Genomic DNA, 27,634 nt, shown 5'->3' with positions numbered 1-27,634 from the left:
TACAACCCTAGGGTATAGACGGGTTTTCCATGTGCACTCCTTCAAAGCATTTGGATATTGCTTTTGCTTGACCCTGCCCCATCACCCACCTATGTAGTGCTTCATGAACCTAATGTGCACTGTACACATTTGAGCACATGGAGTTGAAGTATTGTTGCATCCTGGAGACATCACCAAGTCTTACATTGCACACTCAATGGAACAAGGACTGTATTTCCCCAGGAATTATATTTTTTTGCTTTGGGGAGGAACACTCTTGAAATAGTCTGTGGAAGGGGAAAGGAGCTCCGTTTTAAAACCCTTCACCCCTGGTTGCTATTCATGGAAGACATTCACAGATTCTTCTCACCATACAGTGCATTTCCAGAACCCCGCCCCTTGTGGGCCGATTGCCATCTTCCATAACTGGCAATTCTTGAAGCTGCATATTCCTTCCCTTCACCTGGTGCACCCATGAACATTTACTTGTTGCATTGGACTAGTAGAGTAATTATGTGCATACATGAGTAATCCAGACCAACCTCTATGGGCCCAGTTGAGTCGGATTTTCTACCTGATTTCCATTGTGCTCCATACTGGAGTCAATATTTTTAAATCTTAACTACCACCAAGATTTTGCGACCAAAGGATAGTATAACCCTTACTTCCCATCTCCATCCTTTTGATACCAATCACCTTGAAGGACCGGGACTTTGTCATGCTCCTGGACAGGTTTAAGCAAAGGAGTTTTGACTTTGGTCCAGCGGTCGAAAAGACTTTGGACGATGGGGGCATTGTTTGCATAATGGACAGGTGTGCATTTTACCCTGTGTCCAGTAAAGAAGTGCCCTTAGAAATACAGGAGGCAAAATCTAACCACTGACATTTTATATGAAAATATTTTCCTTGAACTGCTAAACTTACTCCAAGGTTAGTTTTCTACTAGAGCATGGGAAGACTTAGCCTTGGCACCATGTAATACAAACCTCTTTACAACCATATCACAAATAAGTCAAAGTCAGTCTCTCCTCCAGACGGATTTACATTGCGAGCTATGAAAACAAGCTACAATGACCTAGAGCACACCTTGGCATGAAGGGCCACTGCATCACTACATATCTTCACATGTCAACATGAGTATCCTGGATGAGACCGTTAAATAGCAATTTTACAGAAATAAGAAAGGACAAACTATTATTCACTGATTTTTATTGCGAATCAATCTCTTCATTCAGCACGAGCCTGGAGTTCTCGCTCTCCGCCACGGAATCCATCTCTCCGGTTCTTGTCTTCCATTTGCGGTTATACAGATGGACTCCCATAGACAGCAGGATCAGCACGGCCATTTCCATCAGTAAGGCTCCAACAGCAGGTGGAAGGTAAACTTTACGAGGTCCTGCACGATAAGAGGAGCACACATGTGAAGATGGAATGGAAACCAGAGATTAGCAACCAACTTTTGCTTCAGGCCCCAATAGAATGGGCAGATCATAGGCCTTCTGTAGTGTCAAGAATCCCCTTCATTGCACTTGTCTTCCATTAACAGAGGCATTACCTTCAGGAACGTGTATGGTCAGACAATTGTTCATGTTCCACTCAAAGCTTCCAGCTCTTAGGTCAGACTCCTTAACCCGCAGTGGGCCAACCCGCACTGTACGGACGAGTGGAGACTCTGAACCTGGGTTAGGGGAGGAGGCCAGAGGAGAATCCATACCTGTTTTAGGACAAAAGTAAAAAGTAAAAAAATAAACCCCTAACACCAGTCCCCAAGCACCTTCAGGAAAGCTCAAGCTTGCAGTGAACATTACAAATGCAGGAATGCATTCCCATATGCAGTGAGGACAAGATTAAATGTACCCATTGCACAGTGAAGAAACAACATGCACAACTAAACATTGCGGAGGCTAAGGCACAGGGTCTATTTAAGGCATTATTTAGTAGGAACATGATGGTACCCTTCAAGCTTCTCCCAAAGCGTGGAGCTGGGCAGCTGGACTCGCAGCACGTGCAGACAGAACTGGAGGCGGGGTCATCGAGGAGCTCCCACCTGTAGGTACAAACCACGATGATCAATTGTACTCATAAACCAGTTTCCACCCATCCCACCTTGTAATCAACGCTTTTATGACCATGCTTGTTCACAAAGACCGTTAAAATGCCTTCAATTAAAATAGTTCAGCCATGGCCAAGAGGGTCCAAATTTCAGGTGACCCAACTATTTTACCTTCCAGTGATTCTGTTATATGAACACGCCTTCCTAGTGGGGTCGGACAGCACGCTTGGATCCCAAACTAACACCTGGAAATGCAGATAAACCTGTAGGAGAATCGGACTGTTAGGCATTTGTCACATATTTTTTTGAAAAATACATTTAAATAAAAGGAGAGGGACTCATTTCCAGCAACTCTTCCTACTGCATGCCCTACTTTGCCCATCTTTTAAATTGCAATTGAGCGCCACTGAAGAGCCCTCAGATGACCCCCCCCCCCCGCCCAAAAAAAAACCCAAAGCTTACATCAGTGTTCTCTACAGCAAACCGGAAGACCTGGAGGGAGAGTTGGATTCTTGAAGGGCTTGGCCTCGCTACAAACTTGGAATCTCCCATTTTTCCATCAATGAGGCACCTTGAAGAAAGGATGCAAGAGTGAATATATAAGCAGTTATTCTAGGTTCCCTCTTTAGAAAGCGATTTGGGCAAGACCATGACTCCTTATGGTGCAGAAACTCGGATGTTTACATTAAAAGCTACTAGCTACACTACTCATCACTTGAAATAATGGTTTTGAAGAAAGCATTTAGTCTTCCAAAATAATCTGTAATCCACGTGCTGATTCCGAAGCTTTTGCTTTCTCATAACTCCCAAGTTTCCCAGGTCCACGTGTAATGTGCCTCTCCGTGTCAGTTTTTTTCCCCCCTTTGAAATACTGGCACTTTTAGTCCTATTTTAGAAAGGAATAAACCAGATTACAAGTCAAAGAACAAGCATTTGCAATGCAATAGGTCTCGCATTTGTCTGAGTTAGAGCTATTGGCGTTGTAAATGACACTGTCTTTTATCCATGTGTTTTGGTTTGTACTGTAGTGGGTGTATAAACAGATACACAGCTGCAGCACTACCTAGAGGACTTGCAATGAGGAACTGCCAATGAGACCAGAGAAGCAGCTGCAACACTGTCTAGAGGAGTAAGAACGAGGAATTACCACTAGGACCGGAGAATTAGCCAGCAGCACTGGCCAGAGGACTAAGAATGAAGAATTATCAGTGGGAACAGAGATGCAGCTGTAGCACTGCCTAGGGGACTGAGAATGGGGAATTACCATTGGGAACAGAAACACAGCTTCAGCATTGCCTATAGGACTTAGACGCATAAGTGGAGACAGAGTGCCAGTCAAGAAGTCCTCTCCGACACTAGACACCGATTGCAGTAGGCACAGTATGTTCAAGTTATTCTGTTTGCTTGCTTCTTCCACTTTCTCCTTCATGGTCACCTTCTGTCAAAACCCTGTGCCCTTAATAGCTTTGTGGGATAAGACACTACTTGCAGAACTTGTACCACAGTAGTGTTTCCGCAACTTAAGCTGTAACCCTACGAGCTACCTGCAAAAAAAAGTACATCTGTGTAGCGCCTGCTACAAGCTGTGCTTCGAGCAGGTACAATAGCCTTCTATTTGGTTTTGTGATTAGTCAAAGCTATGATTAGGCAACTTACAGATCTTTCTTGAAAGCATTGAAGCCCAGATTGATCTCCTCTTATGCCACAGAACGCACTGATCTCAGTGAAGCTGCCTGCGCGTGCCCAGCCAATAACTAACAAGAGCCCTGCCTGGTTTTCAGGCTTGGCTGACTGAGGGCCGAGGGCCGCTCCAGCCCTCCGCAGTAAAAGGAAATAAACATCTTACCATCAGTATCACGCGCCCCATCATTCCCTTCCACTTCTTGCCATCTCTTGAGTATTCAAATAACCATCAAGTGGCTGCCTGTCATGGCGCGGGGTGAAGTTTAATACTCAATAGAAGTCAATAGGAAGAATACATTTTTCCGATTCTTTTTTTCTAATCTCCCACCTTTATCTTCTAAAATGTTGGCATGTATGCCTGATGCCACAACACAATGAAATTTTTGGTGGTAAAGACATAAAACTGGGCATACTCACTAATACTACATTATATGTTTTATTATTATTGGTTGGATTGGTTAGATCCAATAAAAGGCAGTATGAACTGTTCTGATTCCAACATTGGCTTTACGTGGATGAATCGTGACACTAAGTAATGGGTGTCTGTCTTCACAATAACAAAACCTCCCCCTGTCAATTAATATGTACGTGATACATCAAAAAATCATAACAGATGTAATCATTCCTGTACAAACGAGTTTAAGCTATTGCCATTGTAAATGACAATGTCTTTTATTTAGGGTTTTAAAAAGGAAAACAATAAAAGGCATAGTTATTTACAATGTCAATAGCTCAAAACGCGTAAATGCTAGACCTATTGCATTGCAAATGCTAGTCTTCCTTTTCTTCGGCAGTGCAATTAGCCCGCCGTGGATTTTTGATGTCTTCCGACAATCTACATAGTTAAACATTTTATCTGTCATATCTGGTTATTGTGGAAAAAGCATTAACAGCATAGTGATACAGCGCTGCCGGGCATACTCGGCAAGTACCAGTCAAGAATTTCCTCTCAAAGGCAGCGGCACGACTTTGCCACACCCCAAGAGCAGATATTGGTAACAGCCACTAGCTTTTTAATCACTTTTGTAAGGAGAGAAACTGGACACCACCAATTATTTAAATAAAATAGTGCAGTTTTCTATCGTTAATTAAAATCACTAAATAGGCTTTTGATTGTCTGAAAGAATCTTAGGGAGCAAAAGAATTGCGTAAATACAGCAACGCTATGTCCCATGTAATGATTTCTCCAATTGTATCTTTACAGCAATTCATTAATCGTGCATATACAATATAGGAAATAAAGTAGCAGGGTGGGTTTATAAACATAGATTCTCAGCTTTCTGTCTAGCATGTAAGCGAGCAGAGTGGAGAGACTATTTCGATAATCACTATAAAACACTTATAAGGTCCCAAAGGCGAGACCAATTGGCTATGCCAATGCTTGTTCAGTGTTCGATTTTCCTCCGCATTAATCTATGATCATGCAATTCGTCTGGTTCATGTCTGCATACCTGTGGTGGGATAGGTTTTTGATTTGCTTTGTGAAATACCTCCTATAGAGTGGATTGTGTAGGGATTGCCTCCAGAGAAGGGGCCATGCCTAGAAGGTCTTAGTTTTGCTTCTGTCTTTGAATTTATATCATGCTTTTTTTAAGAACTGATGTTTGCCAATCAGATGGTTGCATTTCCAAATTGTATTTTAAAGCTGATATTTGGGTCCTAATCACGAGTGGTGTCTGGTATCCAAGTATGTAAGCTCCGTGTTATTTGCGGTCTGAAACTGTCAAAATGTTCTTAGTTTGAGTAGAAGCACAGCCCCGGTACACAGTAAAAATCAGTGTAGCTCAGAGCTCTATAGTGAGATTAGTGTTTATTATTCTACCTTCCTCTCCCATGTAGATTCTCACTCCTTTTTGATGCAGATTGAAAAAAAATCAATGAAGTGAAATGTTAAAGTGAAGGAAGGTGCTTTGAAAATGAACAGTCCATGTTAAATTACATTTTCTGAACGGACTATCAATTGTGACAAGCTGAATGCCAGGGTGCGGCCCTAAATGTTGATAAATAAAGGCTTGGGATTGGGAACGGAAAAAGGATGATTAGCGATGCGGAGTCAAAAAATGCAGCTGAAGTTGTGCGCTTTCGGTGAGACCGATCAGATTAGCGCTGAGATGCTACCAAAAAATAAATGTTACCATGCATCATGAAACCAGTGCTCATGTAAAGCACTCTAATACCTATTGGTCAAGATCGCGCTGTGTAAAAACTAAATAAAAATGAATTTTACCATGCATCATGAAACCAGTGCCCATGTAAAGCACTCTAATACCTATTGGTCAAGATCGCGCTGTGTAAAAACTGTAAATAAAAATGAATTTTACCATGCATCTTGAAACCAGTGCTCATGTAAAGCACTCCAACACCTACGGGTCGAGATTGTACTGAATAAAACTGCAACAAAAACAAGGGAAACAGCAATGTGGCCTGGGCCCGAATGAAACAGATACATACATATTAGACATGCATTGTTGTCGGCACTCCCGCCGGATACTGACGTCCCGGTGACCTCCCCGCTAGAAGACCGTTTACTTACTGACTACATGCTGAAACGTGCCCGGTCACTTACGTACCGGAAGTTACTCAATCTACCAGACCCCACGGTCACACTACAGGAGAAATGGGTGGCGGAGGTGGGAGACATGGAAGACACAGAATGGATAGAAGCCCTGGTGTCCCCTGAGGTGGGAATTTCTACCAAGCTTAGGCTAGTACAGCTTAAAATCCTACATCGCATAAACTATACCAGAACCACCTTGCACAAACTACAAAGGGCACAACATCCATTTTGCCTTCGAGGGTGCGGGGAGGAAGGTACTTTTATCCACACCAAATGGGAGTGTCCAGCAATAGTAGAATATTGGCGCCAGGTGTTATGCACAATATCACAAACACTGGAGGTTTCCCTTCTGCCACAACCATGAAAATGCCTCAAATATATGGGAACCCAATGATCTCACATGCCAGACAGACTTGGGTCACGCTAGGCCTCATGATTGCTAAAAGGGATATAGCTCAGAAATGGGGTGCGACATACCTGCCCTCGCTGACAACCTGGTGCAGGAACATGGATCTTGCTATGATCACCGAACGCACAGTGTATGCAGCCAGGGGAAGCCCGCGAAAATGGACTAAAATCTGGGTGGCCTGGAATGCATTCCGAAGAGACTTATGTGACCCGCTGCCGGAGTCTGACGCAGACAGCTCAGATGGATTTAGAAGGAGGGGGGGGGGGGGGGGGGTGAGGATAGGGAAGGGAATGAGGAATTGTAGAAACTGATATGAAGGATATAATGTACTATTGCTATTATATGAACTTTATATTTGACCATGTAGAACTGCACCAATGTGAGATGATTGTCTGTTAACTGTCACAATTGCCAATTTGAAGATGGTCTGGAATAAAAACTTTTTAAAAAACAAGGGAAAGTGAAAGAGTGCCATGCGCACGTTGTAGGCACGCCGCAAGCGTGCACATCGGCGGCGCCTGCAGACTTCGCCGTACTCGGGTGGGTGATGCGCAGCTCGTGCGGCCCAGGGAGGGGACCGCCAAAGCGCCAAAAGCAAAAACATGGCAGCTGAATTAGAATTGCTAGCTGCTCTTGCGCTGGATCACAAGGAACAGTCACCTGCATCACCGCCATACCCGCTCTGCCGAACTCCGACGCCTTTCTTACACCCTGCACACCAGATAGGCTCGGGGACATGGAGAATACGAATATTCAGTTTCCACCCCGCCGCAGGTTTAAAGAAGACTCGGAGGTAAGAACCCCAGAAGTACTGCTACTGATCAGGGGGGAAGGGAAAGTAAAAGTATTGCTGCATGAGGCTTGCGAGGACTTGCCTCGAAGTGGAACAGGAGATGTGCACACAGTGTGACTGTACATGCGTGTGCACAAGCTCCCATCGCCCCTGGGCGTAACCATCTCCGGTCCCACTTCCGCGGCATATCAGCAACAATAGATCTCGCTGGTGACAGCGCTTTGAGCTGCGTCGCCAGGTGCGAGATCTAAAAACATGGACTGAAGTAGTAAATTACACATGGACCCAGAAACCCGACATAGCTGCTCACTTCTCCGGATCTATAGAAGATAAGGCAAACAATTCTTGTTGTACCTAGAATCATGAAGGCGGTACATTTTCTGTGGAATGTCTGAAAAGTAGGATTGGTTAGGATAATAATTAATTTTCTTTATGTATTCCTTCTGTGCTACCTGGAATCGATAGGAAGGTTATTTTATGTAGACAAGTTACTATTTAATATTAAAATATCGAATGATGGCACAAGAGATTAGTTTGGGCCTCCAATGTCATCTGAATCATTTACATTTGTCAGATTCCAAACTAAGTAGTGCTACTTTGTAAAAGCAGACTGGGGTCCACCCTGGACAAAAAAGGGTTTCAAGTAATATCAAAGAAATGCAAGTAGTTGCTTACAAGGTCCTCAGGGTAAACATACCACTATGCATCGCTATTCAATTTTTTTTAATTATTAAACTTGAACCATGCATCATTGTGACTATTATTAAAGTACAGACGTTTTAATCCTAACGCAATTCACCTTAGGAAAATGAACATTTTGGTATTTTCCTTGCAATGGAAAAGTAACTAATTTGAGAACAGACTAACTTTAACATTGTTTTTTAGGTCCATTTAATGATTGCATGAGTTAAGGTATTTTTTTGGACTTTGGGCTAGGAAAATGAAATCAATAAAATACGCAAAAGTGTTCGCATGGTTAACCTGGTGTAATGGTCCAGGTAGGCGCACAGGATTTGCATCTCAAAGTCATACTGGCTGCGACCTATACCTGGTGGTACCATAAAAGAATAACCTGATCCACCTGAACGATTGCCCAGCACTCCTGCTGTTCCAGTGAAACTCCATACTGTGTATTGTAATGCGAGTAATGTATGATATGCCTTTTATTCTAGCCTATATATGGCATGCAAATTGTCAAAACATTTGTTATGATTGCTAATTTCCTGGTAATAATGTCACTGCACGTTTTAGTGTTCGGTTTACATATTTTTGTTCTCGTTTGTGGCAGGGGGTGTTTGAGCACAAGGAACAAACTGCCCTATCCCCTATTTAAATTATAGGTTTAAATTATAACAGTTTATAAATCCACCCCCCATCCCCCTATTTACGTCCATCTGCACCTCGGATCAGATCCGGGGCATTTCCAGCAGCGTTACTGTGCATATCCCTAGCTCTGTACAAAGCGCCTCTTGCAAACACCATCTAGGCACCTCATCTCCACTTGACTTGCTCAAAGCGAACATCCAAGGCCACCTGAACATTGCGTTACTTCAAAGTGCTGCTGGGGGCTTCAGCTCCTGGCTGTGTTCATGGAATGAAGAGAATGATACTGACCCATGGTTATTGACAACGCTGTACGTCACCGTGGCAGTCTCCAGGTCAGGGCTAGGAGCAGCTGTGCACTCGTCTACATAGATCTGCATGGGCTGGTGGAAGGCGCTCTGCAAGGAAAGCTCGATGTTGATATTGGACCCAAGCGAATACGTGCTGGTGCTTGAAGGAGCACTGAAATCCGCTGTCAGGGAACAAAACGAGAACAGCTTCAAACCAAGCCTCCATTTACAAATTGCCAACACAGAAAGGCTTGACGTGGTTTTTACAATTTAAATTGCAGTTTGTTGAAAGTTTTACATGTTAGACACGTAGAATAAAAACAAAACATATGTATCTACCTTTGCAGGTGGCACATGAACAGGGCCGGTGGCACACCATAGCACATCGGGTGTGATGCAGTTTACAAGTCTTATTGATGATGTCCATAGCCCAACACATTTAAGTGCCTAATGCATGTGGCCCAACCAGTGTGCTACTACCCAAATTCATGCTTGCTGGATCTCTGCAATGTTTCATGGCCTAATGGATCGTTTTGATTGGCTCAATACGAGTGCTTGCTTGGGTCACATGCAGCAAATAAGACTGCAGTAAATATACAGGTCTGTGACCTCATGGAGGATGTAACAAGCATGTCGAGTCTCTAATCTGGCTACAGTTTTTGCAAATATACCAACATGAGGCATCTCCATTAATCCTCCCATTGCTATCTTAGCCAGTGATACATCAGAACTCGGATCCAGAGCTCTGAGGCTCAAAGCTCATGAGGCTGTGGAATGCAGAGGCTTAGAGGGCTTTTAAAGGTCATTCCACTCTGCAGAGACTACATGGCGACAGGGTACCGCTTGGCAGGAGTTTCACTGGGGTTTTGGAAGTGGGATGAGCACTGAGCAATGAGGGTAACACCTGGGGCAAGGGACTAGGGGTTTGCACCTGGCTGCTTACACTTTCTGGACCTCTTTTAAAAAGATTTTCCAGTCAGTGATCAAGATCCATCTTCAAACACTACAAGATACGGTACATACAGAACATCAAATAATTCCTGAAGTGGAGTCTGATAAATGTAGGCAAAACAATGTTAACAGTATAATCAAGGTTATGATGTTTTTGTCCCTCAGGCAGTCAACCTCTCTAAATGTACATGACATCTACCTGCCTTTTACAGTGGACAATTGTCACTTCATATGATTTATTAATATATTGTGGTGATGTATATAAGAAAACCTTTAGCATATTTGAAATTATATACACAAATGCTTAGTCCTCTTAAACATTAGTAACTATGTATCCAATCCTCCCACTGATCTGTGAAGTGGATATCCTCAACCTATAGGTTTCATCGCTTTTGCACTTGGGATTTTGCTGGATGTTGGGGCACCGAGCCATTGTTCAAACATCACTTGCATAGTTTCTTCATTTCCTGATAGAACTACGAAACAACTTTAAATAGGAGACTACACTGAGTTTTCACAGCGGCTTCCCTCTCAGACCAAGTAGAGACTGGTGGGGCAGGGCTTGGGTCCTATTCTTTGGTTTCTCAGCAACTGAAAAAGGCAAGAGGGTGAGAAAATAATCGAAATGATGGAAATTCTGCAAGTAAATTTCCTTCGGACTTCACCGAAGCAACAATCCTAGGTGAGGTCAGGATCTTGCCAATTACTTGTAATCCTGCAGCAAAGGGGCTCACTGGAGCAGCAGTAACCGAAAAGCAGATACAGGGTACCAGGCTTGATCACTGGGTCAAATTGTCAGCCAGAGTGTCCATAGACGGAAGCCAAAAGCCAGCCAGGGGCGGCTCTATTAGGGCGGAGGAGCGTTGCCCCACCGCTTTCTCGCAGTGCAAGCAGCAGAAACATAAAATGGTATTTTAAATACCGTTTTGTTTCGGCTTCTCGCACTGCAAGAAAACAGAAGGGGGCTGGTGGGTCAGGCAGTAGTGGCTTACCCAATGCTGTGGACCTCAACTGGTTGATCAGCCCTCTGGGGCCGACTAAACCAGTTATGTGCTCTTTGCATTTTCCTGCACGACCCCCCCTCCCCCACCTGCAAGTCATGCTGGCCTCGACTGGAGCCAGCTCAGTGCACAGCATTTTATCAATTTGTATAACTAATTTTTTGAGTTTAAGAAAACTTTATTGGGTACAAGAATGCAATGAAATAAAGATACAATATTGCTATTCAAAAAACAATGCAAGTAAAAACTATATGGAGAGGAAAGAAGAAAACGAGAAAGAAAGAAGAAAAGGAAAAAGGGGGGGGGAGAAAGAAAAAAGGAAACTCAGCAAAGAAATTACAATATCAATATTTGAAATGCAACATGTTGAAAGAAAACTTGCAATAATCCAAAGAAAAAATTGTATAAAAATAATGAAAAATGCATACATAGAAGCATAGGAATAAACAAGAACATATCATGGGGTTTGGGTACTTCTTAACCACATGGCTGCTAGGCGTTCCCCCCCCCCCCCCTGTGCTGGAAAATGCCATTTTAGTGGCACCATGACGAGCTCAGCTCGTCATCAGCACACGACACCCATGGGTGATGACGAGTTGAGCTCGTCATCAGCATCAAAAGGGTTAAGTACGAGGGGAATGAAGCATGGAGGATTTGGCTGAGGAATCTAAGAAAGTAGTAATGGGTAACCATAACAAATCACGCTTGATAGCGATCGTAACAGGATAAACATATGCTCTATCTAACCTATGATAGAAACAAACACCACACCACCTGGCCTGAAAGGAGATGGACGACGTATCTTTCCATGCTTTAGTAAATTTGTTGAAACGCTACTGCTAGGAGAAGGTCAACAATAGAAGTGTTAAACTCATAGGAGGACTATATATCTGAGAGGCTACCCAGGAAAATGTGTAAAAAAAAAAAGGGGAAATCAGTAGAAAAAAATAGTAAGTTGTTGCCAAACTTTAAACCAAAAAACACGAACCAGTGGGCATAAAAAGAGCATATGTTTCAAATCTGCCCGTAGTTCCGAGCAGGACCAACATTTGGAGGGAAGAGAAGAATTTATTGTATTCAATCTGGCAGGAGTGAGCATAAGGCGATCATAAATAAAATAACGTTTGGGTAGTATTGGCTGCTCTAGAAGACTTCCGTATCTTATTCCATATATCTTGCCACAAAGAGATAGGAAAAGATTCTCCCAAATCCAATTCCCACGCCAGTTCCACTGCAGACTTCTGTCATCAGAGCAGCAGACCGCATACAGATAAGTGTAGATTTCTTTTTCTTCACCCTCTCCCCGTGACCTGCCACCCACTGCCATTAAATACCAGCCACTACTGCCTGCAAGGGCTGTGATCTGATTATTGAAGGAGAGCTTGACATCAAACCAGATCTCCAATTTCTTGACTCTTGGCTTAGGAAGAGGCAGAGGGCCGAGCAAGTCTGCCCACCAGAGAGGACCAAAGATGACTGGTCCCCCAATATAAAGGCCTCAGTTTTTTCAGCATTCCGTTTAGGACAACAGAGGTCCATCCACCGGGCCATCTCCAAAACAGGCCCTTAACAGCGCAGCAGTGTCCGTTTCATTCTGTGACAAGGTGATAACCAATTGCATATCCACATACGAAAGATTATATCCATAGTACTAGACGATAAGCCAGGGGGCGCAGATACATATTAAATAATGCAGGGTATAAGGAAGGCCCCTTGGACACCCCATGCTGCAGTGGGAAAACCTTGGACTGGGATAGAAAAGGCTTTAAACCTGAAAGGATTAGTCCTGCAGAAAGGAGGCTAACCACTGCAAGGTCGTGTACCAGACACCGCATATCCACAACCACTCAAACGTGAGGTTGTGGGACACTATCGACAGCTGCACTAAGATCTAAAAGCACTGCCACTGTATCACCCTGGTCCATGACTTGACAGATGGACTCTGATGCTAGAAGCAATGCAGACTATGCTATACAGGGGGCGAAAGCCTGACTGAGTCTTGTGAAGCTCTTGGTCTCAAAGATGGAAAGCTACTGATTTACCCATTTTTTATATCACCTTAAAGGCAAAAGAGAGCAACGATATTGGCCTAAAATGTTTAAGCTTAGATGGATCCAGAGAATTTTTTTATTTTTTTTTTAGAGGCACCACAGTGGCGTGCTCGCACTGTTGATTGACCTTACCTCCCTCAAATGAGGGATTCAAAAGGTCACAGAGCATAGGTACAATCACTGATATTCCTCGTTCCAGAACCCTTGGAGCAGTAGGGTCACATGGAGAACCAGACAACTGCTGCCTAAGAAGACATCCAAAGTCGAAAGGCTTCAAACAATTCAACAGCGTTTCAAATCACAAGCTGCAGCATGGGATTTTCCTGGACACCTCAGGGAACGTAGAGTAAATAGACTCAGCCTTATTACCAAAAACTGAGCAATTGCATTACATCATTCGTCTGAAAGCATATAAGCCACTGACCATCGAAGGAGGATAGATATTTGACAATGTAAAAAACCTTTAGTTGAAATTTGGGCTACCTCAATTTTGCTGGCATAGAAAGCATGGGGAGTCACCTTAATACGCATGTGGTATCCCTTCAAGGCTGCCTGATATTGGCCTTATCAGTGGGAGGGTTCAAAGTTATAATAACCTTGGATTTGTAAAGTGCACAGCTACCTCTGAAATGGTTTCCCGGCACTTGGGGCCTTCGGGAAGATTAAGCGAGCTATTGCCCAGATTCACATGGTGCCACCCGTGAACCCTGTGGTCCGGAGTCCGGCACCCTGGCAGCTGCGCCACACCTCTTCCTGGCCTCTAGGTGTTTGCAGTGCTTTTTTTAATGCAAGTAGATCACTAAAACCATTCCTCCGAGGGTTTAGACCTTTTAGCAGTATGGTCAACCCTTGGGGCAATTCGATCTAGTACCCTAGCTATCTGATCTTCTGAGGTAGCTAAATTAACAATCTGGTACTGCCTAGGGCTAGTCAAGGCCAGGGCCTGAATAAAAGTTGGCCATGGTCATCCTTGCCCATTTCGGAATCCTTTCGGACTGTCCTTGAGCAGGTATAGATAAAGAGACAACAGGGACCTGTATTGGTATGGCAAAATGGTCAATCCACTGATCAACTTGATCAACTAGTTAAGTTCGAAAAAACAGTGTCTAGAATATGACCTTGTTTGTGCGTGGTGACCACCATATGTAAAAGTTGAAGGGTTCCAAATCTGCAATCAGAAGCTGCCGCAGGACATGTCAAAGTGGAGATTAAGGCTTTCAATAACTAAAATTAGAGTAGCATTGGATGGGATGTAAGAGGACATGAGATCTGTTAGAGGATGGAAAACTAGCCGCCACAACTGGGAGATCAAAAATCCGGCTAAGGTAAATTTGCTGGACAAGGTAAGAGAAGAACGCTGCCTTGCTTCCTGAGATGGCTAGCTCTGGAAGCATACATCTAGCTTCGGTAAAAGATAATAGCAATCCCACCCCTGTGCGGCTGCCAATCTTCTGTCAATTGCGTAACCTTGGGAGATAGCAGAAAGTCAGCCAACCCCTGTGAGGTAAAGGGAGAAAAATCAACATTTGCCACAACTGGGGCTCGCCTGGGTCAAGTGTTTACACTTAATTGACATAGTAGGGGCCATTGACCAAAGTTTCTTGAAGAATATTGGAGCCGACCAGGATCACTACAACCAGGGATCCTGGCCCCTGGCGCTGTCCAGGTATGGACGGGCACAGACTGACATGCCTTTGGACACACTAGCAGCGTGTCCATGCACCTGCCCACTTTGAGTGCCGGCATGGAGCTAAAGCACGCCACTACCCAGCAACGGGTCAAAATGACAGCTGTTGCAGCAGAAAACAACCAAGATCCTCACAAAGTGCAAAAGTGCATGCAGCACAATTCCCACAAGATTGCCCCACAAACAGTTCCAGTGTCAATTACAAATTTAACAAAAATCTATTTCCAGCATTAGTTTTTTAAAAAGTAAAGATTTTGTCAAAGCATCAACTCACTTTGACAGGACAAAGTTATTCACATTTTGTAAGGAAATTTCTTTCTCTGTTCAGTCACCCCCACGTTTTTTGGACTGATGCTACTTTTTTTTTACTAGAGTTCAGACGCCTGCTAACCATGCCTCTGTGCCTGTACCCTTACCCTAAAACTTGTCTCGAATTGGCTCATACCCAAATGGCTAAACTACCTTTACTGCAAGCCCCTAGTAAATGGTGTCCAGTGCATGCAAGGGTCATCCACAAGGATTGCAGCACAGGTTGCGCCACTGTGTGACAGGAGTAAAATAAGACTCTTAGCCTGCCCTTTCAGGCTGGTAGAGCAGTTTAAACTGCTGGCCCAACTTTGCCCTTGAAATTAATTGCAAAGTCCATCTTTCCCCTGGCATATGTGGAAGACACACCTGTGGCAGGCCTGTCAAGTCCTAAGGCACGGTGCATCTCATGGGCAAAAATGTATTACATTTTCCTGGTGGTAAAAAAGTTTTGTTGTGGAAAGCTGGTCACCCTATTGGCAAGTACAGAGAGTTATATGCTGACCCATCAGCTGCAACACTGGAATAGTGCACCAAATGTAGGTCAGCCAAGGTATAGAACAACTCATTACGTTGCAATGTCCAACTTTAGCAAATTCCACTTTGCCTTTAGTTCCCTGTGCCCTTACTTGATTGCACATGGGATCCTGTTGCAGTGACAGCTTTCTGCCCTCCTGGGGAGATGTGCTACCGACTCACAGGAAAGGATACAATGGGGGTGCTCTGGAAGGAGATGTCCCCTCCCTCTGCAGGAAGCAATACAGGTGTTAGTCCAAAAGGCAAGCTTCAAAAGCAAAGCTGCCTTTGAAGGCCGAACGGGAAACACTTGGGAGAGGGGCTGCTCTATTGTTTAGGTAGATAGGCTGGTGCTTGGGACTGGAGTGGGTGGGAAACGTTGCCAAACTGGTTTTCTAGGGGCATATAGCCCTCTTGGTTGCCACACCTCTAGGCCAAGGGAGATCCACTAGCCGGAAGAGGGGTCCTGACATACTAAAGTGGGCAGAATGGTGCTCCCTGGGTGGCCCAAATGTCACTCTGCAGGTTGTGGTCCAGGCGGGAGGGATCCTGGCAGCCCATTGGCTAACCACTGCATCCTGCTCTTAAGGCATTTTCTGAGCAAAATAAGGGTACACTTGGCACCCCAAACTCAATCTCGACTGGACTGGAAGGAGCACCAAAGATTGCTCTGCTGCACTGTGGATCCAGCAAAGGCTGCACCAGTGTGGACTGCACCTGCTGAATCTGGTGACTAGCAAAGGAGAGAACTGTGCCTGCCATGTCCTGCTTGAGAAGGTCTCCAGAGCCCAGCCAACAGACTAAAAGGGTCTGTGAGCTGGCCTCCTCTTCAGAGCACATGGACTCAATTGCTAAGAAGCTTGCTTGGGCAAGTTAGTAGCCCAAAATCTTCAACCCACCGTCAACTGCCACCATGCAGCATGGAGGCCCTGGACCGTACGCACATGTCCCACGACACCTTACAGAAAACAGAGGAGCCGTAGGAATATAAAGGCCATTATCCTGGTGTTCTTAAGGTGAGATTAACTAAATCGGTGGCAATACACTAAGCCACGGCTAGCTCGTTAGAACATGCTAACATGTATGAATGACGGATAGGAGGAGAGTGTGTGAATTGAAGATGTCATGTTATGAATCTGTGAGATAGGAAGGTCTGTGATTAAGCCATACATTAGGAGATAAATACCAACCCGAGACGAGAGAGTAAAGTGAAGTAGCCAATATATTTTCACTATGTATTGCGATACACCTGCCCGGGCAACCGTGAAATTTTATTTAAAAAATGAGTATGATTTATAGGCTACATTTAGCTATATAGTGTCAGATTGATTTTATGTAACTGAATAGTTAAACTAATTGAACTATAAGCCATGCCTGTATCTCAGAGTTCAATAGTGATTATGTTTTATAGGTTTATGCTTGAAACAATTGATAAAGAGAGTCATTATTTGGTCAGGATAAAGATGGAATAAATTAAGAAAACCATCGAAACGCGTCGACGCCCCAACTATATACACATTCTAACTACTCAGCATTGTTGGAATAAGGAGGAAAAATGTACAAGCCATCTGGCAATGCGAGTTATATCTTTTTGTGAATAGAGGTGTTAAATTTCAAGACTAATTAGTTTGGTCTGTTTTTGGAACTCTTCTGCTGCTACACTGTTTCTACTAGTAGTTCTATTATGAAATGTAATTGTTATTTTCTTGCTTTGTTTTTAATATGTTGAACTGAAGATGCAGTTCTTTTTAAATTGATGAATTCAAAATTCTTTTTTAATGAAATAAATGTGATATAATGTTCAATCTGTATAGTTGCCTTTGAGTTATATGTGGTGCAATTTGTCCTTCAATTATATATGGCACATACTTACCGTAGGTTGAATGGTGAGAGAAGAAAGTGAATGAGGTATAGCACAAGTCGTCACCCAGAGAATTTTTCTCTTTTGACGCACAGAATGGGTTACCCTACGGCTGTGGTTCCCAAACTGTGCGCCGCGGCTCCCCAGTGCGCCGTAATGAGGTGCCAGGGGCGCTGCGGGCACATTGTGGGAAATTGCTACCAACAGCCCTAGTCGTCCGTCATTCGGCGGGCTCGGACAGGAGTGAGACACACACTTCACGTGTAACTGAGAGTAAGCGCACATAAGAAGGAGAGAGAGAGATGGAAAATAAAAAGACAAAGGCACCAAGAGATAGGCAAGTGTGAGAGAGAGAGAGAGGCAACGACACAGAAAACAGATTAGGACAAAAATAGGGAGTGTCAGAAAGTATCAATATGTTTGTTATGCTGTGAGACAAGACTTAGATATGTTTAAGCATTGTGCTGACTCATTTCCTGGGACAGAGAAAATCAAGTAAAATCTAAATAACTTTTAAACAATAAATAATAAACAATACATTAAATTGTACAGATACCTAGTATTGCATACAATGCAGGTCATGAGAACGTGAACCTCAGTTTGGATCCTGATTTAAAATATAAAAGGTAAAAAAAATATAGAATTATGGACACCCAGGCGCTGTGAAGGACATGAGCCTGTTTGTTAGAGCGCCTAGCTCTGTCCTGAAAGGGGGGGCGCTGATTGGGGGGGGTTGTAAATCTGTAGGAAGGGAGGTCCATCGTGCAGGCAATGTCTGGGGGTGGTGCACTCTGTAATTACTGCTAATGGGCCCAGATGAGTGGTCACTCCTAAGGCGTAGGGGTCCCTTAGCCTTCCTTACACGAGGTGATTCTGAACTAATGCAGGTGCAGCTCACCTTTGACTCTTGGTAGGTGACCTCAAACAGATTCTTGAAGTTCTTCTTTTTATGTCCTCTAGAGCTCGGCCCAGGACGAGGCCTATGCCCTGATGCAGCCGCACTCTGCCAGCTCCACTGTTTCATGTAGGCACAATGCGCACCGCGGAACACAAACAGCTTCACATATAGCACTGTATAAAGCGCCTACTGGTTAAACGTCTTCAGAGGCCGTTTATGAATTTATGGTGATGTGAAAAGCCTCTTACGCCGTGCTCTTTGTAATTTTACTACGTCATCTGATTTAATGCTCCCCAAAAGCACCACAAGACACCCTACCAAGTATTTTTTTTCAGTTTTATATAGCGCAAACTCCATCCAAAGGCATCAGAGCACTTTACATTAGCACCAATTGCGTTACAGACGGACACATTCATTTTTAGGCACGGGGAGATTAAGTGATTTGCCCAGAATCACACTGTGTTGCGCATCCCTGTGGAGACTTGAACCCAGTTCCCCAGCTTTAAATTCGGCCGCTCTAGTCGTTTAGCCACATCCTCTCCTGGTGACCCGTGAAATGAATGTCTGATGGTGAAACGTGTGTCCCTCACCACTGTTCGGGGCCCTCAATGCTAGGTCATACCACCTTGAGCCTATGACGATGTTTAGACTCCGGTAGGAGAAAGCACCCCCAGGGGCAGTGTAAAGTATTAGGACGGGAGTTGAGTAGGGCAGGGTCCTGGGGGTCTCTGGTGGGTTAGTTTATTTTATTGTAGCCCTTCCTTGGGGATAGCTCATCCCCCCCGCCCCACCGCCCCTCGCAAGTGGAGGATTGTTTTTTGAGCGCCATGAGAAACCTGCAGGTCTCTGACAGAAATACATTTACTGAGAGACACGTCCTTCATTCGTGGTGAAACGGGAATCAGCAAGTGACATTTTTCCTTGAAGACAAACTACTCTTTCAGAGATGGGCGTATCGTTTATTCTTCGACGATTTACTTAAAAACTATTATTATTTTTCATAAGAAACCTTATGATGAGACTGAAAGAACTATAACGAGTCTCTTTGGTGTTACCTCAAAGGCAGTGAAGTGACTGCTACAGAGTTAAGATTGTTTTTTCATCTTAAGGCAAAAATGGAGAGCTTGATAGGGACCCAGCCCACTTAAAACACTGGGTAGATGGGATCTGGTGAGCAATCTTGGGTTAATCAGAGCCATGGGCGTCCGCAGAGGGGGGCAAGGGGGATTACTTGCCCCCCCCCTGGATCGCCAGTGCGTCCTGTGTAGGGGAGAAGGGTGCAAGGCAGAGGGGAGAGAAGGGTGCAAGGCAGAGGGGAGAGAAGGGTGCAAGGCAGAGGGGAGAGAAGGGTGCAAGGCAGAGGGGAGAGAAGGGTGCAAGGCAGAGGGGGTAGAAGGGTGCAAGGCAGAGGGGGTAGAAGGGTGCAAGGCAGAGGGGGTAGAAGGGTGCAAGGCAGAGGGGGTAGAAGGGTGCAAGGCAGAGGGGGTAGAAGGGTGCAAGGCAGAGGGGGTAGAAGGGTGCAAGGCAGAGGGGAGAAGGGTGCAAGGCAGAGGGGAGAAGGGTGCAAGGGGTACGGTGAGAAGGGTGTAAGGCAGAGGGGAGAAGGGTGCAAGGGGGAGGGGAGAAGGGTTCAAAGCAGAGGGGAGAAGGGAGCAAGGCAGGGGGGAGAAGGGTGCAAGGGGTACGGCGAGAAGGGTGTAAGGCAGAGGGGAGAAGGGTGCAAGGGGGAGGGGAGAAGGGTTCAAGGCAGAGGGGAGAAGGGTGCAAGGCAGAGGGGAGAAGGGTGCAAGGGGTACGGCAAGAAGGGTGTAAGGCAGAGGGGAGAAGGGTGCAAGGGGTGGTGATGAAGTTAAAAATGTGCGCCCCCTGGTAACATTTCTGCGGACGCCCATCCCACGTACACTTCTTGTAACGCCACAGAGCTCCTTGAGCCTTTCTCTAGCCTGGTTACTTTTAGTGGGAGTGCTTTATACTACTCTATGATGGTGTTGTATGCATTGACATGTACTTTATAAGATCTTTGTGATTGCAAATAAAGTTTTATGGTGATGGCTACTCTCTGAATCCTTCATCACGTCTAGGCTTGATTCTTCATGTAGACCAGTGGTTCCCAAAGTGTGCGCTGCGGCACCCCGATGCGCGGGTAAAAAAACGGTGGGGAGCCACGGCCAACTGCCAATTTGGACAAGGGAGCCACGGGACAAAAAAGTTTGGGAACCACTGCCCTACGGGATTTCTTTTATTCTACATTACGGTCAGACATGCGCAATTCAACCTATCCAACCAGGCTGTCAGATAGCCGGTTTGGGGAGCAGGCATAGGCCTTCACTGCTCTTCAGAGCGCAGAAGCATCCGGCTCCAGCCAATCCAAACACTTCTCTCATGCAGAATTGAGAGCAGCATCTGATTAAGATAAGGAGCTGCAGACCTCGCGCTGGAAGAGTCCGGAGCCGGCCAGAAAACAGAGGACCTGCTGCAGGCTAAAAAAGGTAAGTGGAACTTTTTTTTATTAAAATGTAAATGTTTAATCGTATCTGGTTTCATTTTATTTATGTCGACTCACCATTTTTGTGGGCCACCAACCTCCACTGGTTAGCTTTAAGATTACCTGCTCTTGAACAAGGCAATCAGCACATGTACAGAGGAACTAGAAAGATGAGCAAGATTAGCACTGCACACCTACAGTGGGTCCTTGTGAGTCTTGTAGCTCATAGTAGGCAAGTAGACCACAATGTATTGGTCGCTAAATGTTGCGTGAAAGCTGGCGTTGCAATTGCTGGACTCCAGTAAGCTCCATGTGTGCCAACCACAAACTTTATATGTTGCCTTTTTGTACAATCAGCCACCAACGGGGCAGCTTCAGGAAGGATGGACATTTGGACAGAATCGAGAGTGGCTGTAAAGCTCTGTGATAGTTTGACAACCTACGATGTAGAACACGGAGTATTTCACTCGAGAGCATGCAGATTAAATGTTCATACTAGACCAGTAGGAAGGTATACGTTTAAGAAGGTAGGAGTGGCAAACGGTTTGGACATGGATAGGCTTCTGCTAGGGGAGAGATCACAATTAAAGCACATGTGGTACAGGCAACGTTAGCATTTGAAGATCAGCCCAATACCAATGTTTTGCAAAACTTCAACATGAATATTTAGAAGGCAGGGAGAGGCATGATTCTTCATACAGTCCTCATCTGCCCCCCCCCCCCGCCAGTCTATACCCTATGCTGAGGGATCAAAGTAAGTAGGTGACTGAGCTCAGGAACATGCTAACAAATGGGGAGCTGGTGTAACGGACAACCTTTTGGGAGCAATGAATGCTATGATGGCATCCACATTACATGGAGTGTAGACTATACTGGGCAATTAGCTGGTAGATTCCTCCCTGAAGTCAGATACCAATAAACGTCGCATTACTCACTGAATTTGTGCACCCCATATTTCACTGATGGCACAAGTGAGGAGAGCACCCCTTGGCTTGGATGCCACTTCCTTGCTCAGAGGGTGCAGGTCACAATTAGGAATTTTAAGACTATGGTGGTCCTAGGACCACCATACTTGCTGGGGTAGTCTGACCACTGCCACCCCTGTGGGTCTGCCCGCCGTATTCGTAGTGTGGCAGTCAGACCACAGGACCACCGCCTCCAGCGGGTTCCAGGATCCCACAGCAGTGCATGAGTTAAGGGGTAGGAATATACTGGCAGTGCCAATGCCAGCACCACTGAGCATATTCAGAGCAGCATTTCCACCACCAATTTCATGGCAGTGAGCCCACCGAGAAAAAGAGTGGCAGACATGCAAGTAAGGAGTGTCTCTAACAGGGCACACAGGCAAATTAGCCTATGGGGGTGCGTGTGAGGGGGCACATGTGCCTCCCTATACTTGCACCTATGTTCCTGTATGGTGTAGCATGCACAATATGCAGAAGCGTGCTGTAGACGCAGTCACTGCGGTGATCTGCATGTTAGGTTCTCCTATGTGCCCAACGGACCACCGCCATGCCATTGCCGCACTGCCCGCCTGCCCTCGATTCCAATCTGAATCCAGGGCAGGCATGTGGGCGCACCATGGGTTTGCCCGTCCTGTGAGCGCATGGGTGGTAATCTCACAGGAGGGCTGCCAAACGTACTCAGCCCACCTGCCCCCCCCTTAGTCAAGGCCGAGTCCGTGGGGACCACCAGACCCGTTAGACCAAGTGCTCTGGTTGGGGGTGAAAGCACGTGATACCAAAGCCCTGCCAACATGTCTGTTGGCATTTGGTGCAACTGCGTGGATTGGTATCCATCTCTGGCATGAGACTATGCTGCTGTGCATCATCATTCAACTCCATTGGTGGCTAGGACACGTGCCAATACTTTGCCTCCACTGATTTACCTGCTACTAGGAAACAGCAACGTGGGCAACTGAGTTTAAGATTAAAGGACATCGTATGGTTGTAAAAGTGTGGCTTACAAAATCTTAACACTGTTGTACATGTTAGAAATCAAGAAAGACACTATTTGCTGCACTGTTGTGGTCATTCATTTATTATTTTTTAACTGAAAGTGCAGGGACCCTGCAAGGACAAATTCTGATATTCCAAGTACACATGGAGTGAACTTCAAGGCTAGCTGTACAAGAGCAGAGCAAGTGGAGTACACGTCTTCACTACCAAGTTGTTTCACCAGATTAGCATCGCCAATTGTTGAAGGTAAAAGTCCACCAGGAGGGCCAGCGCTTGTATGGAAAGGAAGTATCCACGCTTCCATGGAAGCAGCAGGATTAAATTGCAGATTCCTTTTGGAAGTAAGGAGGATGAGGTGGTCGAGATTCAAAATTTTAAAGAGGGGACAATTGGCAGGCACATGGGTAGAAACTTTTGTAGCGGTGTTGAGACTATTAGCCGCTTCTTGTAACTATAAGAGTTACTTGGGTGAGATCCCGAGGGATAAATTAGAAAAAAAAACAAAAAAATGTAAACAGCAAGAAGGAGAAGCGGTAAACCAATTTATTGCTACAAAAAGCTACTGACATTGTGCAGCGAGCGGAGAATACCAACAAAGATTTTAGAGAAATTGTGTCTGAAGACTATGAAAGAGGAGTTAGTGAAACGGACTAATCATAAATGTGACTTTGAATTAGAAATAGTGTCAGTGGCCGCTGACTAAAATGGCCCGGAGTGAGGTAGACTTGCGGGAAGTGTAAACTAAAAAGGCATTTTGCTATTGTGTGCTTGGGAAGAATTGGAGTGTCTAAAATCTGCTCTTAATTGCCTATGTGAAAAAATGGGGACAGAAGAATTCATTTTGCATGTCAACAAATCAGGGGTTGTTGAGGGAGATCATCCGTTTTGCTCCATAAAGATGAATAGGGAAGTAGTATGGGTTATAGTAGACTCAGGAGCCCAATATACATTGATTAGGCATGAACATCACTTCCTTGCAGTACAATGTGTGTTATGCCTTATTTTTCTAATTTCTTACCGATATGAGATTGTATATCTCGTACATAATATTGTATTTTCTTATTGGAGAAAGGTGAGTAACATCATTGCTTGCAGAAGCAAACTATGTTATGGTGGCATCCACATTCCATCGAGTTTTGAATCTGTGTGGGGCAGTCGGCTGGCAGACCCCCACCCTGAAAGTCAGTAGTAATAAAGTTCAGCAGTATTCACCACTTTTTGTTTTTGGCATCCCTTTATTTCAACAGGCTACTGAAAACGTATTCCACGTGCCAATATTAAGCAAGGAATGCAGAAGGTGAGTGAATAAGGCAACAACTGAAGTAAAATGACAGCAAGATGATACTTTTCAAACTACACCTCAACCATGCCCAATGAGATGCCACATCTGCGATGATCCCTTTCGTAGCTGACGCATGTGCACTTACACATGGGTCGCTTTCCCAGCCTCCCCATCAGAGACCCAGATTCCTCAATTCACAAGCAAGAAGGACTGACTAAAGCAGAACAATTTTCCACCCCAGGATGCTAAGCATCAAAGCCTCGTGTTTGACCGAGGGAGGGAACACTAAACAGGACATGGAAAGAACAATTCAACCACAGTCTGCTCCAAATCAAGTATACGGCTTTGTCCGTTCAAATAGCGCACAAAAAAAACAGTACATCCACCATGCATTGCTAAAACTGCTGCTGCTGCTGGTAGTCGGGTTTGGCCCCAAGGTGCATAGCGATTTCTTACTCCGACAAGTCTGCCCGCCGATTAGTAGCTAGAGGAGCAACATTTCCAGGGTCAATAAAAAAAATGTATTACCATAACAGAATATTTAGCAACACTGATTTTTCTCCTATGCATAGCTACTACCGTAAATATTACGGGCTGTAAATACTTCAAGCTGCTACTAGTGAGTTGGACAAACAAATAAAAATAAATCAGACTGTATTTACCATTCATCAGACTTGCACGAAAGTTCAGGATTCCGGAACCGGACAGCTGGGTCACTGCAAGATTGCTTGGAGTAGGAGATGGGGCCGGACTCCAGAAAGAAATACAATAAAGTGATAGAAAAATGGAGACATTAAAACCATTCACAAAAAAACATTTTCTTTCTACCGCTGTTTTATACACTTAGTCAGCCTCTGAAGTATAATGCATTCTGTGGAGCATGAAAGAAAACCCAATTCTTGCCCCAAGATGCTCTTCCTTCTGTGGGGCTTTCCTTAGGGGCCATATAGCTAAAATAGGAGGCAGTTCTCGGCACTCTGACTCTTAAACACCCCCTTGTACTTAGCACCGATTTGGGCTACTCCACGTCATTGTACCTTGCATCATCATCAATGCTCTCAGAACGGTCTGTATGAGATTTATGCCTCATTCCTGGGGGTCCAACTTAACCCAGTATGGGCTACAAGGAACCCATTTCTGCAACACCTTAACAGAAACACCTTAATGAAACATGTTGACCTGCCAAAGCTGCTGCATTATTATTACACATTTGCTCTAAAGATCTGTACTACTGATCCATCACCACCAACATTTTGGTAAAACATTGTCGTACATGAATATAGAGGGACAAAATATTGAAAAGTAAGCACATTCCAGGGAAGTAACTTTACAACTAATAAGTGCACCTCGGTACCTTGAAGATGCAGGTCCCGCATTTGTACATGTGGAGATCAGTATAGGAAATCTAAACTGTGATCTGTCTAGATCTTATTTTCGATATCCTGTTCTCGATACGGTGTCCCATTGATATTGGGATTTCAATATTCAGGAGGCACATCACCATAAACAGAAATCAATCCAAAGAGTAAGACCACACGGCTGCTCATCTCAAACCCATCTATAGTATTTCACTAACAGCTTTGAGAGCGGTACAACATACATGCTAGATGTCATTGCCATCACTGTGGCCCCTGTCTTTCCAATCTTAGGTAAACCCCCATTGTGACAAGAGTGTTCATGGCAAAATGGGGCGTGTTGAGAGGTTCCAAATTGGCTGAGCACTACAACCCTACAAATAAGGGAATCGCTGTTCATCATAACCACACAACACCTTAAGAGTAAGACTCCGTCAGATCTGTTGAGTAAGCCATCTTGCCCATGGGACTTACAAATGCAATTTTCCCTCCATAGCAACCAGTTGGTGCATCTTGGACTAAAGTTCCTGCTCTTCAGCTGTACCACTGCCAAGGAACCAAGCTGTTTTGGAATTATGGGTTTAGGATGGGGTAAGGGTGTTGAGGGTGAAACTTACTTGAACAAGGTGCAATTAATTCGCTTTGCGAAGGGAGTGGAGTACCGCTGGTTGCTGGTGCCAGCTGGTGGGCTGTAGATTAGATCAGCTGAATATTCCACTGTCATGCCAGAGGTCTGCAAACGAGAAGCCAGAGGTGACTGGTAAATATATTTCCCAGAGAAAAGGTTTTCACCAGTGTTAGACAAAGTGAGAAACCAGTGCAAATTTGTCAAAAAGCCCACTATTAAAACACATCCTACTCCATCCACCTCCATGAACATAAATCCTTTCCCTCCGCACACCATTACAAAAGCAGCACCAATGAGCACCTTCACCCAAAGAGGAGTTGTTGATCCCTTCTTGTGATATACCTATGGATCGCAATTCAAACATCACCATTCACCCCAGTTTCTCCCAGAACCAAGCATCTACATTCTCTCAATGCCTCCAGGTCTCCTCCCAACAATCATCATTCTCTCGTTTATACCAGTCAGTAGAAGACTCGCTCTCAGTGCTTAATATGAGCAGGTGGTATCCAGTGCTCGGCTTTCAATTGTCAACACCCACACTTATGACAGCCCACCACATGGTGGTACGGTTTGTCTAATTTAGTGATGAGCTCCACAGTTTAAGAATTCAATATACATTAAAAATTACTAATCGCTGCCATCATAAGCTACAATAATAGCTGGGGCAGGCATAAGTGATGTTTAATAAGGCCTTAGAGCCTGACCTAGCAGGCTCCACCAGCCATTGAAGGCCTGCTCCAGCATTAAAGGCTCAAGCAGAAGGCTTTAACAAGGGAGCGGGCCTTTAATGGCAGGTAGAGCCTCCTAGGAGGGCTCTAAGGCTATTAGAACATTCTGCTCCTAGTGGACATAATGTTCTAATTCGCAAAAACAAAGGCCTTTCGGAGCCAAAAGGGATTTAAATCCCCTAGGGCTCCAAGAGGCCTTTGCTCACAGTAGCATCCAGAGGCGTAGCAAGCAGTGGCAGGCCAAGTTTTGGGGGCAGCGGCTTCCCCTCGCTCGGTCTGTCAGCAATTCCCAGCACCCAAACCCCCCGCTCCTCAACACAGCTGCTGCAGGGCAGAAAACAGACCACCATGGATGGGCCAAGGTCTACCTATGCCACTGGAAGCAGCTGTAAAAGGAAAACATTGGAATGTTGCTCTCCATGCTTCTACCAGCCAGTAGAAGCCCAGAACACTCCATTGTCTACAATACTACAATAGAGTGCACAACATTCCAAAGTTCTAATGTATATTGAAAGTCTGAATTGTCATGCTTGTATAAGTGTGATGTTAGTGGAGTTGGTACTGCCATTTGGAGCAGTGACATGGATAATGGGTGGTGCAAGATGCCCTGGCACTTTTTTTTTTTTTATTAAACACAAATTAAGCACTGCTTCCTTTGCCTCCCATTACCACTAGTTTTACCTCTTGCAACCAACAGGACCTCTTTCTGCAGTTTTGTCCGCTCCCTTAAAGGGTTTCTTTATGCCCCCAGACAGTGGTCCTCTGGTCCAGGACAGCACTCTCCCCAGCAGCGCAGCCTCACTGCACCGCCCAGTGCAGGGCCCTTCCTTGAGCAGTGTT

At 44.9% G+C, this 27,634-nt stretch overlaps 1 protein-coding gene across 1 annotated transcript in view; it reads right to left on the bottom strand.

Annotated features, from left to right (window-relative positions):
* Positions 1-1,172: 1,172 nt before the first annotated feature.
* LOC147679622 (zona pellucida sperm-binding protein 3-like) overlaps positions 1,173-27,634 on the bottom strand; it is a 32,672-nt gene continuing 6,210 nt past the window's right edge. The window contains exons 3-10 of the mRNA XM_086944734.1: positions 26,056-26,171; positions 24,746-24,834; positions 9,089-9,269; positions 2,495-2,603; positions 2,204-2,295; positions 1,935-2,026; positions 1,535-1,693; positions 1,173-1,375 (exon numbers count right to left, since the gene is read on the bottom strand). Of these exons, the coding sequence (XP_086800860.1) occupies positions 1,188-1,375; positions 1,535-1,693; positions 1,935-2,026; positions 2,204-2,295; positions 2,495-2,603; positions 9,089-9,269; positions 24,746-24,834; positions 26,056-26,171 (1,026 nt within the window). The 3' untranslated portion in view covers positions 1,173-1,187. The remainder of the gene's footprint in view (positions 1,376-1,534; positions 1,694-1,934; positions 2,027-2,203; positions 2,296-2,494; positions 2,604-9,088; positions 9,270-24,745; positions 24,835-26,055; positions 26,172-27,634) is intronic.

The sequence above is a fragment of the Lissotriton vulgaris genome, chromosome 11 (assembly GCF_964263255.1).
Source record: "Lissotriton vulgaris chromosome 11, aLisVul1.2, whole genome shotgun sequence".
In the NCBI taxonomy this organism is placed as follows: domain Eukaryota; kingdom Metazoa; phylum Chordata; class Amphibia; order Caudata; family Salamandridae; genus Lissotriton; species Lissotriton vulgaris.
This window is presented reverse-complemented; position numbering and strand designations above follow the sequence as displayed.